The 16,976-nt window shown below is 39.1% G+C and overlaps 1 protein-coding gene across 2 annotated transcripts in view; it reads left to right on the forward strand.

Moving 5' to 3' along the window:
* The window catches only part of plcd1a (phospholipase C, delta 1a), a 30,251-nt gene that overhangs the window by 7,213 nt on the left and 6,062 nt on the right, over positions 1–16,976 (forward strand). For both annotated transcript variants that reach the window (XM_012880184.3, XM_012880183.3), the window contains exons 2-10: positions 5,287–5,445; positions 10,895–11,123; positions 13,121–13,250; positions 13,380–13,608; positions 13,697–13,898; positions 14,659–14,803; positions 14,880–15,032; positions 16,381–16,530; positions 16,626–16,782. In XM_012880184.3, coding sequence (XP_012735638.2) covers positions 5,287–5,445; positions 10,895–11,123; positions 13,121–13,250; positions 13,380–13,608; positions 13,697–13,898; positions 14,659–14,803; positions 14,880–15,032; positions 16,381–16,530; positions 16,626–16,782 — 1,554 coding nt within the window. The remainder of the gene's footprint in view (positions 1–5,286; positions 5,446–10,894; positions 11,124–13,120; positions 13,251–13,379; positions 13,609–13,696; positions 13,899–14,658; positions 14,804–14,879; positions 15,033–16,380; positions 16,531–16,625; positions 16,783–16,976) is intronic.

The raw sequence follows: 16,976 nt of genomic DNA on the forward strand, positions 1-16,976 counted from the left end.
AATTAGCTTTGGCTGTCACTAAAAACATCTTGTATTAAACAGTACTGCAGATTTTTCAGTGATGTTATCAAAGGTGTTGGTTGTTTGTACCTGTTATACTTCAGTTTGTTTTGTTGTTCTTTCTATTTCTCTTTTTGCAGTTGTAGAAGCAGACTCAGCAGATGTTATCTTGCACTCTCTTTTTCCACTACACTATTTTTGTCAAATTCTTTCCCATTTAATATTTTGCCTTACCTTTCTCCCTTCCATTTTTCCTCTTTTACCTTTCCTTTTCTGTGTCCACTGAATTTAAATAATCCCAAAATAATGTCCAAAAAGAGCACCAAGGTAAATCTGTTGGGGTCTCTCTGGGACTAAGAATGCAATTCTGAGTGCTACCCTGCTAGACAGGGCACATAGAAATGATAAAACAAATACTTTGTTTTACTAAAGCACAGCCATCAACAAAAATGTTTTTGATAATGTGTTATAAAGACAGAGAAATTCAAATTAGTACACCTAAAACTGAATGCCCCCACATTTTCAAACAAACTAGCCGTATAACAAGCCAGTCTGAAGTTTATAATTTAACTGTTTACTTCCACACAGGGAAAGGCATGTTATAAATATGTTACAAATTGTACGCTATCTTTGGGTACAATTTGGGTACAAAAAGCCCCATTGTGTAAGATTTTCACACTGCCGCACTATCTAGTGATGCGCTAAATGAATTACAAGCAACCTCGCCGTTAAGCACGTAATAACTACTAGAGAGTAAATGAATGAATCATAAATGTGTCAACACTGCCCTGGATCTAACCTGATGCCAAAAATAAACTTCACTGTTACATTGAATTAACTTACCTGTCCAACGAAAAGTCTGCAACCTGGCATCCATTTTAAATCCCTGCTCCCTCATGAATTGTCTCCACCTGGTAGTAATAGCTGCGCCGATATAGACTCTCCTTTTCTCTTGGTTATTACTTCTTTTTCTTTTCTTGGTTACTTTATCTTCTCTGTCGCTGGGCAAAGAGGATGGATGGTCCTCCATTTCAGCAGAAAACTGCAAATAGAATGATCTACGGTCGTCTTTGCTTGTTTATAATCATCCTCCGCTGACAGCATGTCTTCATGTAGAAGACAGATAGTAAAAACGTGTATGTTTGGCTAGGGCTGGACGATAATTCGATAACAATATAAATCGATCGATAGACGTGGGGTGCGACAGGAAAAAACAGGGTCGATAAATGTTCGATATACAAACAGTTTTCCTTCCTTCCTTCCTTTCAGCCTATCATATTAGTTGATGCTACAGTCACTACTTCCTGTCAACCAATCGTAATCGCGGACCCAGGCACTCCGTCACAAAGCGCCGCGCTCTCAAACCACAACACAGAGCACGTGAATATGTCGCAGCAAGGAGCAGCGGGGAAAACTGTCCCAAAACGGGGTTTTACTAGTTCGCCAGTCTGACAGAAATAAACCAGTGATTTGTAAAATTTGCAAGGAACACAGATACAGATACACTTCTATACAGATAAACACTATAATTAGCTTTGACTGTCACTAAACACATCTTGTATTAAACAGTACTGCAGATTTAAACCGGTAAAAACAAAGTCTGGTAACGCAACCAACTTGTTTCATCACGTAAGCCGCTCAGCCGCTCACACGCAGCAGCGCGAGCCGTTTTAGCCCCGCGCGACTCCGCGTCATTTTCTTAGGAATTTTATGAAACTTCTTCCAAAACAAAGCAGGTACAGCAGCTAAACTGGGCTCCCTTCTCTGTGATAAAATGACAAAGCGTCCAAGCCGCATAAGGACATCACGCATGCAGTAACATGCTTCATAGTGAGGAACACGCTGCTGTTGTCTGCAGCTGAAAAATCTGGCTTCAAACAACTACTCGCCACTCTTGATCTGAGATATAAAGTTTCAGGGACGCAAGTTTTTCTCTAACAGCGCTCCCTAAATTGAGCAACGAGTGCCTGAGAATCAGTGAAAAATGAGCTGCAGTCTGTGTCTTCCCACGCCGCAACCTTGGACCTCAGCCCTGCATCAGCCTCTCAATTATGAAAACTGAGAAGTAACTAGTGTACTATTCCCACCTAAATAGGCTATTTTATTTATTTATTTGGTATATTTATTTTGGTCACTTTTCTGGTCACTTTAGTTTATTCTTTGTCAGTATTTAATAACATAACTCAGTTCTCTTAAGTTATTTTTCTTTAAAAAAAATCTGTTATGGTTAAAAAAGTTGGTTGAATAAAGATTTAATTGGAATTCTGTGTTTGTGTTCTTTAAATCAAATCATTTAGCAATATCATAAAATGTCCAGGCAGAGCTGCACATAAAATATGGTTTTAAATATTTTCAATAATTATCGATATCGATCAATATGCATTTTTTTTTAAATCAATAAGCTTTTTTTCTATATCGTCCAGCCCTATGTTTGGCCCCTTTCAGCTACTGAAATCAGAAATGGCGACGCAACATGGTGGTTGCACGACACCTATGTATTTATAAACTACTAATTCTAAGTAATGAGAACGCTTTAATTTTTGATGTGATGTCATTAGACTGTGCCAGAATATATATTTATAAAAGCAATACTTGATGTTTGCTAATTAAATGCCAAATTAGTTACACATTGTCCCTTTAAAGTGTTTCATGATGGACCCAAGTGGTCTCTTTTTTGCAAATCAAAAAGTCACATGACTTTAACAGAAGCTGCATCGTCCACCATTCATGCCCCATAGACAAAGTAAACCTTGATTATTAAATCTTTCACCAGTGGTGTTGCTAGCAGTCCCTATACATTCTAAACAAACACCTACATTCAAACAACTGTTTTATCTATTCAACAGAGTCCTTATAAATGACCAATCCAATGTTCATTTATACACAATAACTTTGAGAAGCAAGTAGTCTGGGAATTTTTTCCCCCTATATAACAACAGCTTTGTCTCTGCACGCTCTGCAGTGTGTTGCAACTCCATCTGTTTAAAGAAATCAAAAAAATCTGCCCTGACCTGGCAAGTTTGCACATGCAAGATGTGATGCAGGCATACAAAAGTGTTTCATTCCAGCTGCGGGTCCCAATTGAAGGCTTTTCTGCCTGTGCAGTGGCATAGAATTTAAGGAAGCCACAGAGCTGTAGTTAGAGTGTCTTTCATAGCGATGGCCTGAAAGGTGAATCAGCTTTTTCCCTCTCAGCATATCTGGATTCTTTCGGTCTTTGAATATGGCGTTTGTGTCGTGGCGCAGATCTTAGGATGGACCTGGTGCAGAAAAAAAAAACACACCTTACTTCATACATGAATGGAGCTGAACAGAGATACAAGGACACAAACACAAGACTCCAAGGGAAAAGGAATGCAAGAAAAAAACTAGAAGGCTGAAAAACAGAGGTCGACCGATGTATCAGCCGACCGATATTTGCATTTTTTTCCTATATCGGTATCGGCCGATATGTGCATGCGTATCGGCTGATACAGATACAGGAAAAAAATGCAAATATCGGTTACTGATTCATTATTGTATTTAGCAGCCATGCCTTGAGTTCACATGAAGCACATACATTACATTTCCACTTCATCCCAGGGAGAGAGTGCCCGATAATATCGTAAGACTGGGTGGCAACAAAAACAAGGGCATATTTTCAACTTTTGATGTAGTTTTAACTGTCTAATTTATCTGTATCTGGCCTTTGACAGTCTGTTGCTTTCTCACTGTGAGAAAGCAACAGACTGTTTCTGTATCTAAAAACCCACGTCTGATCGGCAGCTGTCCATACACTGTAGTGGTGGTCAATGTTTTTTCTCCTTCTCCCCATTGAACTAAGGAAGCTCTTTTCTCGCTGTGACAAAACAAAGTGCTGTCATAAGGGTCGTGATGCATGTTTCTTCAGTGTACCTTTCAAGCTGTGGTCTGAAGCTGATTGTTATATATATATATATATATATATATATATATATATATATATATATATATATATATATATGTGTGTATATATATATATATGTGTGTATATATATATATATATATATATATATATATATATATATATATATATATATACAGTGTTGGGGAGTAACGGATTACATGTAACGACGTTACGTAATTTAATTACAAAAAAGAGTAACTGTAATTCGTTACAGTTACAATGAGAAAATATGTAATTCAGTTACAGTTACTTCCGAAAATATTAAGAATTACAAATTTAGTTACATTTTTTTAAAAATATAAAGAAAAACCTTTGCGAAATATGTAATGATATTTTTATTGCTTCGCGCCCTGTATCGCCGTTTCCCGCTACGGCTCCTTGTCTCTATCACTCTGATGATCCATCCTGTGCTGGTGGAGCCTTCTGAAAGAACAGCAAGCGAGCGGATGTTTCACGGTTTTATTTCAGCTCAAGCAGCGCATCAAAAATGACAGCCTTCAAGCTTGTTGACAGCCACCTCTTGTTATTCACACACAACAATAAACCGTGAGAGCCGACGTGTGTTGTGAAACTGCAAAACTTTGTCTTAAGCGGAAAATCAAACGCGCGTCTGCACAGCTCAGCGTTCACAGTGTTGCGTTCGTGAGCGTCGGAAAGCTATGGTGCATTCAGGAGCATGGGACATTTCAGTTTTACAACGAAAAAGGCAGAAAACGGAACAGAACTTAACTCTTACAATAATGTATTTATCCAGAAACAGTGTGGGCTTTCTTACAATACTGAATTCTCTATAATTGTATTTGTTATTTTTGATCATGCACATCTGCTAGCTTTTTATTCTAAAAAATCTATAAAATTACAGCAGCAAATTATCAAAGTTTTTCAAAGCCTGTTTAAAAGCTCCAAATGGGGCTTCAGATCATACAGCAACAATTGTGCTGTCATTGTTTTACAGGGCAGAATTTGTATTTGCTGACTCTTGTCCTTTAACTACTGATGGATATACAGGAATAGTCATACAAGTGTCAATTCCCAATTCCGCTTTTTTAAGGTTCACATTCAGTTCTCAAAAATTAAATGTTGAACATGGGTCGATACTCATTAAAACCTTAAAGTAATCAAAAAGTAATCAAAGTAATTAGTTACATTACTTTTTAAAAGTAATCAAAAAAGTTACACTACAATTACATTTTAAACAAAGTAACTTGTAACTGTAACGGATTACATTTTTAAAGTAACTTACCCAACACTGTATATATATATATACAATACACACATGCATACATGCATACATACATATTTGTTTTTGCTTCTCCAGTTTGTTTGTTTGATGTTTTCTAACAACGTCCAATATCCTCCAGGTCTGGAAGGGGACGTGGACCTTCAATTCCTGCTGAAAGGTGGAGACCTCATCAAGGTTCGCTCAAGATCGTGGCACAAGAACCGCTTCCTTAAATTGATGGAAGACTGCAGGACCATGGGCTACCCGTCTCAGAAATTCTGGAAACGAGACAAAACCTGTGAGTTTCATCTTCTTATTGTATGTGCAATTCACAAAAAGAGATTAGTCTTGTTAAAGATAACCACCATGGCCAGTTCGCCTCACTTCCTCCCCGACTGCACACCCATTGGCTGTTATTGTGTCAACTAATGGCACTCCTTTCAGATCTTAACAATAGCTTCTTGCTTCGTTGCTCAGTCGCACACATACACGGACACAGCCCTCAAATTCCACAGGCGAATATGTGAGAAATGTCGGTGACAGAGTGGAAACATCTCACGTATTCACTTTGGTGGGGGCGAGAGTCAAAATAGAAAAAAAAATATTGCTGACCACATGCATACCTGTCTGAGTTATTTTCTTCAGATCCCCCCCCCCCCCCACTTGTGGTTCTGTGATCGACTGTCAGAGTATGAATGTGCAAACGTTTCAATGGGTCTTTAGGGGCTCAGGTTTCCCTCCTTTCCCAGCGACAGTCAGTGCTGCCAGTGCTGATAACCTCTGCCCCAAATTCCCGAGCTTAGAAAAACAACAGATATTAAAAAAACCGAGAGAAACAACAACACCACAAGCTGATCTTTATGCGGTATTTCTTGACATGAATTTCCTTGTTGACAGAGGAAGTGTCAACCCACCTCAAAAGTACAGAGATTAAAAGGAGTGAGGTGGGTGGGGGGTGGGTGCGTGTAAGCAAGCTCTGTTTTTACCTACATTTAAAAGGAAAATCTGTCAGTTTAAAACTACAACAAGACTGCAAATACTAATCCATGTTTACTCTGAATAAGAGAGACAGAAAAACAAGCCATTCTTGTTTCAAAATGTCTCTAGATCTGCATCAGAGTTAGGGTTCTGTCCCCAGTGATCAGGTGTGAAGTGTGGAGGTTCTTCTTACCAATGTAATTAACAAACCTGATCATGGTTGATTCATGTTTAAGCTACAAATGTCTTAGCTGAAGACATTTAGCTCTTCTTAAAAGCTAGCGATGGAGAAGTTCAAAGATTTTAAAGCTGTAGGGGTGTATTGAACGTGCACACAGGCCTCGCCTAACTGTAGGCCATTGTTAGCGCCATTGTTAGACTAGCTTATGAGAGGTTTTGGGTCACACACATGACGTGTGAATTATTCTGAAACTTTCTTGGCATCAGACTGAATGCTGGACTGTAGCTTTTTGAAAGCTGAAATCTAAGGTCTGCTGCCACGTTTACAGTTGTTTTGTCTCTTTTGACGTACATTGCTTCCTTAATTCCTCTTTAAAATGTTTTTTTTTTCCATCTTTTCCATCCAAAATGTGAACAATTTGATCATCAAAATAGTGTCCCTTGTGCCTGACGTGTAGGTGGACAGCTGAGTCTTGTCCTGAGACGCTGGCTCTGTTGTGTTGAGCCATATGTTTGTGGAGAGGTTGTTTAATAATATGCTCTACCCTCTGCAATCCAGTTAAAAATGGAGCAATAAGGATGACTTGCTCACTCCAAGGCACAAAGAATTACAGTAATCCAGCTAAGTTTTAACAAAGGTATTGATTAATGCTTTGAAGTCTTATTTTGTCAAGATGCTTTTTATCTTGGCCAGTTGCCTCATCCATTTAAAAAGTCACTCCATTTTATAGCCGATGTTTGTGACGATGGCTTTCTATAATCTGCCAGACAGCGCACATCTATGTGAGAAGACCCACTAATGACATTTGAACTAAAAATCCTCATCTCAGTCTAATTACTATCAAAAATGTAAACATTAAAAGCCATGTATGCTTTTAACTCCTCAAGACATTTATTTAAACCTTGCATGCAGTAATCATCCTTCTATTTAAAGGGCACATAAATGTGAGTATCATCAGCATAACAATGAAAAACAACCTTATGCAGGAGATACGGGGGAAAATAGTAGAGGTCCGAGAACCGAGCCCTGCGGTACCCAACACAACAGCAAAACAGAAGAGGATCATTTAGTCGATAGCAAAGTCTATATTAGCCAGATACAATCTGAACCACCTTTGTGCCGTACCCCGGACACCTACACAATAGCTATGTTTACATGGACAAAAATAATCAGAATAAATGGTTAATTGATAATTTGATCAGCATGCTTGTAAACGCTTGTCAGTATGAAGTTATTCCAAATGTGGCAAACTGACACGAGTGTGCATGTGCACCCACCGTAAATGTGACGTATTTCCGCGTTGTTGAGTGGCGGAAATACGTTGGGGAAGTAAAACTGTCAGGGTTCCTGATACAACCTTTCTATTCGAAACATTAAGTTTATTTATATAGCACTTTTCAGTAACAAGACGATTCAAAGTGCTCAACATTTTTATTTATTAAGTAACATTTCAACCGTAATTAGCAGCTGGTGCAAGTCCAGCCTGGGCGCTCGGAATACAAACAAACTCGTATAATACTGCTTTGTTTGCTATTTTTTGTTGTTCAGCAAAGATGGAAGTTCTTCTGTGTTTTTTAGGAAAATTTGATAACTGTGCATGTCAGAGTTGTTCTGTTCTGAATAAAGCAAGGTGCATATAAATGCACATTATGATCGGATTAATTGAATGTGTGCCTGTATAAACAGTACAATCTGATTTTTTTTTTAATCCAAATACATTTCTATCTTGTGTATGTAAACATGACTGGTGTTCCAAGTGGGAGATCAGAAAGTTAATTGTCTACTGTAGGGTAAGCAGCTGATAAATCTAAGAGAACCAGATTGCATGGTTTCCTGAATCTGTCATTAAAAACTCTCAACAATGCAGATGCTCTGCTGAGAAGACGTTGAAAGCCAGACAGTAACACATTGAACACCTCATTTTCCTCCAGATTGTCCTGTTTAGTAAGGTTGTTGATGGGCCTAAATGCATGCATGAGTGGATGATGATTTATTCTAAATAAAACATAAAATTTACAGGCTGGGTAGGCGAAGACAAGGGCCAGGAACTAAAAATCAGAACGGAAAGATGATTGGAGAAAGAGGAAGATGAACCTGTGGTTTAAATAGGAAGTGAAGGATGTAGAAGAAATCAGGAGAGCAGGTGAAATTAATTAAGGAGACAAGCAATAGGTGATTGAAATAAAGGTGATGAGCTGAGGAGGGGGAGAGATATTGTGGGAGCAAGGAGGGAACACAATCTAATAAAAGTACGAAAACCACAAAGAATAAACAAACTCTCTGACTAAATAAACCCACAAATAACTAACGGAAGACAGAAGGCAGGCACAGAAACAAAGATCTAACAGAAACAAACTAATTAACTAAATGAAGATGAACCTAATTGACAAATAGAAAGTAAAAAGCAATAAACAGAATCTACAGATAAATAAGCAAGACTAAAAGGTGAAAAAAAACGTACAACCTCCAGAAACTAATAATAATCAAACACCTGGGGATCGGGACACAGAAATGCTTCCAATTGGTTAGAAACAGGTTTCTCCAAAATCTTAGAGAAAAAGTGAACCTTTGAAATAAGACTAATGTGTCGAAGGCAAAGTGGGAGCAAGGCAACATTTTTTGGTCAGTGGTTGCACTGTTGCCTGTTTTAACATTTAAGGACCACATCTGAGGCCAGAATGTTGTTGATAAAAACCAGAACAGATTGACCAAGAACAGAAAAAAAAACCTCTTTAAACAATACGAGGTAAAACAGAATCAGCAGGGGAACCTGGGGGCTTCAGATGATCGACAACCACACCAGAAACAACATCCCGATGCAACTCTTAGAGGTTTGTGCTCGATCCCCTCTTATTTGGATGAAGAGTGAAACGTCTTAAACTACGAGAACTGAAGTCCAGATGTTTGTTAACTTTTTTTTTTTTTGGGGGGGGGGGGTTGCTTTTAATTTTTCTAAAAACTCTGCAACAAGACAGTTCACTGAATCACTGATCACTCCTGTTCTAATGCTTATTCAAACATTTTCCATTAGGTCAATTAAATTACTGTTGAATATTTGTATTACATTATGTATGTAATTTGTTCTTTTGTCTTTTTTAGTATGTTGTAAATTAGAAAGGTCTTTTTTTTTTAGCTACGAAAGGTGCTATATAAATAAGATGTAATTTTGTACTGAGTAGCCTACTTATTTTTCTGGATACAAATCTAGAGGCAAGATCCAAATTTAGCCCAAATATGTGATTTGGCATTGTAGCTGATGCTGCAGTTAATATTGTTTTTGCCACAAGGTCGGTTGTGGCCATTTGGTGTGATTACATCATGCCCATTGGTGCATGCTCTTCCGTACATTAAGCTGCTCAACAAAAGAGCTGGCCTCCAGTGTAAGGGCCGAAACAATCTGCATGTGCAGAGACCTTCGGTGCATGTTGTCTGGGTCACACTGGTGATAAATCAAAGCATTTTCGGTCCACTAAATGACCCTTGTACTATTTTAAAGAGCCCGTGTCCACATGCATGTCAGTATAACAATAGGTATAGTTATTAAACAGCTGTGCATTGCAATAATGCAAGGTTTTTACGATGGCTTTTCAAAGAATTATGTGGGGTTGTTTTGTTTTAGCACAACGCAATTTTATTACTTTAATTATTCTTTTATTCATGCTATGTATCTCTAAAGTATTTTTCTGTTGTGTGTTTTTAAGTTATTTTGAATATTGTTGTCTCAAAGGAGCTCTGCTGTTGTTTGCTACCGGAGGCGGTAAATTTTACTTTTTTTTGTTAGCTGAACCAGGATGGCCGATATGGACTTCTCCAGAATAGACAGATTACCAGTCTGTCTGTGCCCAGAGACCCTAATTGTGTAGGATAAGGTTTTTGGGGCTCAATCTAAAAGGTCCAGGACATTTTGAAGGGACACTGAGGAAAAATAGCTGTGGAAGGTGAAAGGTCAAATCTGTTTGTGTGCACTACATCACTCACCTTTGCAGACTCCAATCGTTCTGTTGAGCCCCATAACATCTTTCTGCTTATTGTGTTATTCATACACCCTGCATCATTACTATTTTTACTCTCACCTTTCTTTGGATTTGTTTGACAACAAAACCTTTCCCACATTGAGGTGGGGTCTAACTTCTTGGAGCCGTGTGTTTTTTCTCAAACACTTTGTGGTGAGAGGCCACAAAAGGGACCTCCCTCAGACACAAAAGCCTTATCCAGTGGATAAGACATAAAAAAAAAAAGTTTTGTTGTAACCACTGAGACAAGTAGTCTGTCGCAACAAGATAATGACGTGTTCCCGGAAGGATTGTGAATCAGGTGATAAGGATGGCTGATGGGTCCCAAACGTTTCAAAGCAGACCTCAAATTATAAATAAACCGATCATTGTTGGATAACTTTGCAATAATTTGTTTTGCACGATGTCCCAAATGCTTTAGAAAGTATTTTACTTCTGCAAATGAATTTATGTCCCCAAAACTCTGTCCTGATGTAAGTTTGAAAGTTCAACTTATAAACAAAGTTCAGTCTTCCTGAACATATAGTCATTCCTAAATCCAGGTTCTAACACCGTGTCCCGCTTTCTCCAAACAGTCCTCATCGATGACATCGAGTCTGTGCGCAAGGGCCGGCAGTCTGACGGGCTCCAAAAGTACACCAACGCCAGCGAGGAAGAGAAGTGCTTCTCTATCATATTTAGGGGACACAAGAAGAACCTTGACTTCATGGCCACCTCTCAGGAGGAGGCCCATCGGTGGGTCACCAGCCTGGAGAAGCTGATTAACAACATGCACAACCTCAACAAGCAGCAGAAGAGTGAACAGTATCCTTAATGGGATTTTATTTCAAAGTGTTTTTCTTTCATTAAGTGAAAAAAATATAAAGATAACAGGATCCGATGACGGTCAACTCGGTATTTCACACAATCAGCATTTGGTTTTAAAAAACTAGCCCGGCCAGCCAGACTGACCCACGCCGTCCAATCCGCGTATCAGTCTGTCAAGGAGCTGGTAGAGCAAAGACGGGCCTAACAGGGTCAGCGCCGTCAGGTTAGAACCAACTGGATAACTACAGATGTGATGCAAAAAACTCCAAGCGACGCGCCCTGTTTTTTCAATGTGCAGTTTGTGAAACATGTCGTGCCAATCGAGCAAACTCTCCGGTGAACAACTTTTTGATGCTTTTGTCTAAAAAACAATCAGAGGATACATGTTGTACTCATGTGCACTTTCTTAATCTTCCAAGGCACCAAGCAACAAAAATCTCCATATGTATCTTGACCTTTATGTTAACAGAAAAGCACTGCTGCATTATGGGTAACTATGCCACTGACGCATCGTAAAGTCCCTCCTCCCGCGCTGTGATTGGTGCGATCTGTTTTGGGCTGGGGGGAATGAATGCCCAAAACAGGGGCGTTCATTCCCCTGGTATAAAACGGGTCTTTGCCAAGGATTCAGGTTTTATGCACATGCAACCGGGGATTTTTTTCACAACCTGTAGGTTCTGTTGGGTTTTGGATTTCGTCAGGTGTACAGATTGCCAATATTTTAATCATGTACTCTGTCAAATAATTACTTGTTTAGTCTTGTAATCAGATATGATGTGAATTATTGATACCCCAGGCACATTTTGGTTTTCATTCAATCAGAAGTTTGTTTCTGATAAGAAATGAGATTGAAACCTGTCAAAAGATATCAAAACAATCTAAAATGAAAAACATTTTTGAAAAAAATAAATCCTTTTCCCATTTTTGAAAAAAATAGCACATTAAAACTGATTAATATCCCTCTCAGCGGAAAAATCTCTATTGGCATCACAACTTTTCTTGTAATTGCTGACCAGCTTTTACATGGCACTGGTATTTAGATTTTCTTTTTATCTGAGGTGATTAGGTTGAAATGCCTCCTTGCCATCACCCTAATCTTTGGCTGCTTTCACAGGACTGAAACGTTAATATCACTTCAAGTCAGAAGAGACACGCTGGTCAAAAACAAAGTACTGTACTCTTAAATATTTCAAGTGTATGAATGATCTTTGGACAAAAAAAATGGAGGCGACAGATTATTGCTTGAGAATGACTTGAGAAGTCATTTGTTTTAGCCCTAGATGTTTTTCAAAGTCAAAATACCTAAAAGTGGAGGTAATGGTGAGAGGTTGTAGTTTGAGATGGAAAACGGCTAATGGACGTGTGGCAAATTGACATTCAGTCACTTGAAATACAATAAATATCCATATACTTTTGGGGGTGAGATTCACCAAAAGCCTTTTTTTGTGTTTTACTATCAGGCCACAATCAGACTATGAAGCTCTTTGAGAAATAAATTGTCTATCTTGTGAGTCCTGATTTGAGGAAAATACATAGGAATAAATTATATTTACAGAGCTCGTTTTCAGTGTAAGAAAGACTCTTAAAATTATGATCGGTAAAAGCTGCTTTCTACAACCTTTATTGCACCGCATAGTGCTGAAGATCTCTCATTTTACTACATGGTGACCACAACAGAACCAGCTCCATCAACAACTACAACAAATTGAAAACTCACTCAACCAAACATGTCATTGTCTCATCAACTAAAGTCAACAAAATCCTGAGTTTATGAAACTTTTAGAAAAATCAGTGAAATATGTCTTCAGATATGTCTGTTTGCTCATTTAAAGGCCCAGAAGCATAATATTGTTTATTAATGTCTTTATTTTAGTTCAGGGTTTTATACATCATACATATGGTGCATATCTTGGGATCTGGGCTTTAAAAGGATTGCCAATTCTTTGTAGCGTTTGTTCTTCTGTGTAAACCAAAGCCTTACATCTGCATACCAGCTGGATCATCAACTGCATGCGGAAATCAGACAAGAACAACGACAACAAGATGACCCTGAAGGAGGTGAAGCACTTCCTGAGACAGATCAACATACAAGTCGACGACGCTTATGCAGCCGACATATTTAAGGTGTGCCACACTCAAATGGCTCTTCGTCGATTGATTCTCTTGAGCACAATTTTATTTTTAAAAACCAAATTTATAAACCAAATGAAGACGTTTAGCAGCTGATCAAACTCCCGTGGTGTTTCTACGCAGAAATGCGACACGTCAAATTCGGGTACGCTGGAAGACCTGGAGATCAAGCAATTCTACGACCTCCTGACACAGCGCGAGGAGGTAGACGTGATTTATAACAACTATGCTCAGACGGAGGGGGAGATGAGCACCAGCGACCTGCAGAACTTCCTGCTGAACGAGCAGAGGGAGCATGCCACCACGGCGAGCGCGCTAAAGCTGATCGAGAAATATGAACCGGATGAAACAGGTGCTTAGCTTGGATCGCTCGTCTTTTAATGGGTGAACCTTCACTGGTTTCAAGTGTTAATTCACCTCGCTGTACTCATCCCCCCCAGCAAAGCAGAAGAAGCACATGACTAAAGACGGCTTCCTCATGTACCTCAACCACGAGGATGGGTCCATTTTCAACCCAGCTCACTCAGCGGTTTATCAGGACATGAGTCAGCCGCTCAGTCACTACTTCATCTCATCCTCGCACAACACCTACCTGTTGGAAGACCAACTCAAAGGGCCCAGCAGCACAGAGGCCTACATAAAGTAAGCAATGCAACGTGTCAAGTGAAAGGTAGAAAACATTCAGGGTTTTAATCTGCTGACTGAGTTTTTTTTTTAGTTTTTTTTAGGCCTGACATTTCTCAGTTGATTATGCAGTTGATTTCTTGATTACACGATGCACAGTTCAATGCAATCTTTAACCTAATCTTTTTGTTGCACATGAGTTTAACATTTTTTTGGGGGGGAAAAAAACATGTTATTTCTAGTGAGTCCGCCGTCCTAAGACTCTCCAATGGCTTGTCCTTGTAGAAGGAGAGGAATATGCGGGCCCTTGTCTCTGTGGGCCATTCAGAGCATTTTGGGTCAGTTCAAATTTGGCGCCGACATATCTGAGATTTTTCAAGCGAAATCGAATTTTAAAGCATCTTCAGTTACTCTTAAGCAAGTAGTTCCATGGGATTCAGTCATTGGCCATAAGCTATTGGTGCGTTATTTGCTTTCCTTTTGTCATATTCTTCAGGATTGGATTGGAGATACCTCCCATCACTACAATGCTGAGGGAAAATAATGATGACCAATCGTGCTTATAATTCCTCTTGCATAGATAACAGAAAATCTATACTTACATTAAACTTGATCATCCACTAATTATTATTGACTCACCTTATGAGTCTGGTTGTTGAGGAAATTGACCGATGTAGGGGAGGGCTTCTGTAAAAAACTGGAAGCCGCTTAGTGTTGCAGGGCAAAGGCAGTTTTCTTACCCAGACATGATGCTCATAAGGGTTTCCTCTTCTCGCAGGGCTCTGATGAAGAGCTGTCGCTGTGTGGAGCTGGACTGTTGGGATGGACCCAACGGAGAGCCGATCATTTACCATGGCTACACTCTCACATCCAGAATACTCTTCAAAGATGTCATTAGAGTCATCAAAGAATTTGCCTTCAAGGTAAGTGAGATGATTCAATTGCCTGTAGGAGTGTATAAAAGCTTTTTACGTTAATGGTGGATCTTCTGTTTCCTAGACATCTGAATACCCTGTGATTCTGTCCCTGGAGAACCACTGCACAGTGGAACAACAAAAAGTCATGGCCCATCACTTGATCTCCATCCTTGGTGATGCTTTGGTCACAAAGCCTTTGGGCAACACCATACCCACCGACTTCCCCTCACCAGAGGTACGTAAGCAGCAGTTTCTTGTTCAGTGTGAAGCCTTGACTATAAATATCCTTCAAAACTAAGAACCAAAGGAGGACTAATTTATGGCAGATTTTCACTTTCTGTTTATATTAGACTGTTAAAGATGAAAGAAAAGGAAGAAAGCTATGATTAAAGTAAAAAAAGAAAAAAACATTTCTCCAGGTTGGAATGAAATAGACAATTGAATAGATAACTCTAACCCAAAGTGGCGATGTTTAACTTTCTGTGGTTATTGAAGGACATCACACAGATGGCAGCAAACGAGAATGTATTTCTAAAAAGCAGAGACAAAATGTTGTTAACTAAAACAAAACTAAAGAAGAGGACAGAATAAAAAAAAGCAGAGCTGGAACTGAATCTAGGAGCTAACTTTTTTATTCATCGCATTACTGTTCACGCTAAGACTGGTTGGCATCCACTTTATTGACCCTAACCTAACGTAAGCTATTGAATAGTTAAATTAGTTGTTGTGGTGGTGTTGTGCTGTCTTTTACCTACTAATGGCAAAACAAGCCAACTTTCCAATTTGGAGTTTCAACTTCAGTTTTTCTGACTCTGAACTCAGAAACTACAGGGAAAAAAAAAAAACAAAAACAAAAAAAAGTAATGTTAATGCTAAAAGGCTAATAGCTGAAAAGCACATCACTAACGATCTAGTAACAATCTATAATAATAGTCATAATCTGTTTTTGCAAACTTGTAAGTTGCGACAAGTTGATTGATTCTGGTGCCTGTATTGTCATTTATTTGTGAACAATCACACAGAAAAAGGATCTGAATCAGTTATACTAAGCTTTGCAGAATCATGCAAAAAGGGCAAAGGAGCACTTGCAAGATTTATGCTTTCAGTACTCTTGTTTAAATGACCAAACAGGGCATTAACCATGGCAGATGATGCATTGTTTATGTGGTCATGCAGATTGATTTAAATTTTTTTAACAATTGTTTTAGCCATGATGTGTAAAAGATTCAAATTTCCAGTAAATTTAGTTATTTTCCTGACCCGACTCAATAAGAACTGGGATTCCTTGATGTTTTGCAATGTCTCCTAAGTTTCTACTAAAGACATGGGCTGTACTCTTTGTTGGATTTATTGGATAAAAACCTAACTACAAGGAGTTGGGTGGAGGCACAACAATGTTTATTGGATGCCTGTGGCACGGTCAGCTTCAAAGAACTGTATGACACCACTGTTTGGGAGGAGTACCCACTAACATGCTCTCTGTCTGTACAAAAGAAAGACAATGTGCTTATTCTCTGGATTCTTCAGCAGGCACACTTTACAAATTGCACACTTAAAAGCATACTTTGTGTTTGCCTATTCAGGAGCTGAAGGGTAAGTTCCTCATCAAGGGGAAACGGCTGAACAAGCTGGACGCCATGTTCTCCAACAACAACACTGTAGAGGAAGACACCGTGTCTGAGGAGGACGAGGCAGCGGACTGCAAGGAGAATGGCGAGAAAGCAAAGCCAAAGGTGAGTCACGTGGTTTATTTGTTAAGAAACTATGAGAACGTTTTGTTTTGAGGCTCAGATGCCATGTTTGTCTCCCGTCTTTTTATGTTCTCCAGAAAACAAAGATCAAACTCGCCAAACAGCTGTCAGATATCGTCATCTACTGTAAGAGCGTCCACTTCGGCGGGTTTGAACACGCCAAAGACAGCCAGGCCTTCTATGAAATGTCGTCTTTGAAGGAGAGCAAAGCCTTCAACCTGGCTGAGACTTCAGGTAGATTCAGAAACTACTGTATGCCATCCACCAGTTTTTTTTAGAACAGTGAAGAATGTATTAACTTAACGACTTGCACAAGCTATATAAAGGCCACCATTAGCGTAACAAACGAGACGGTCTGTTCCCCAAAAAGCACTCGCACTGTATTAAACGACAGGTAACCCTTCTGTTCTCACTGTCTGACATTAAAT

The sequence above is a fragment of the Fundulus heteroclitus genome, chromosome 21 (genome assembly GCF_011125445.2).
Source record: "Fundulus heteroclitus isolate FHET01 chromosome 21, MU-UCD_Fhet_4.1, whole genome shotgun sequence".
Classification (NCBI taxonomy): Eukaryota; Metazoa; Chordata; class Actinopteri; order Cyprinodontiformes; family Fundulidae; genus Fundulus; species Fundulus heteroclitus.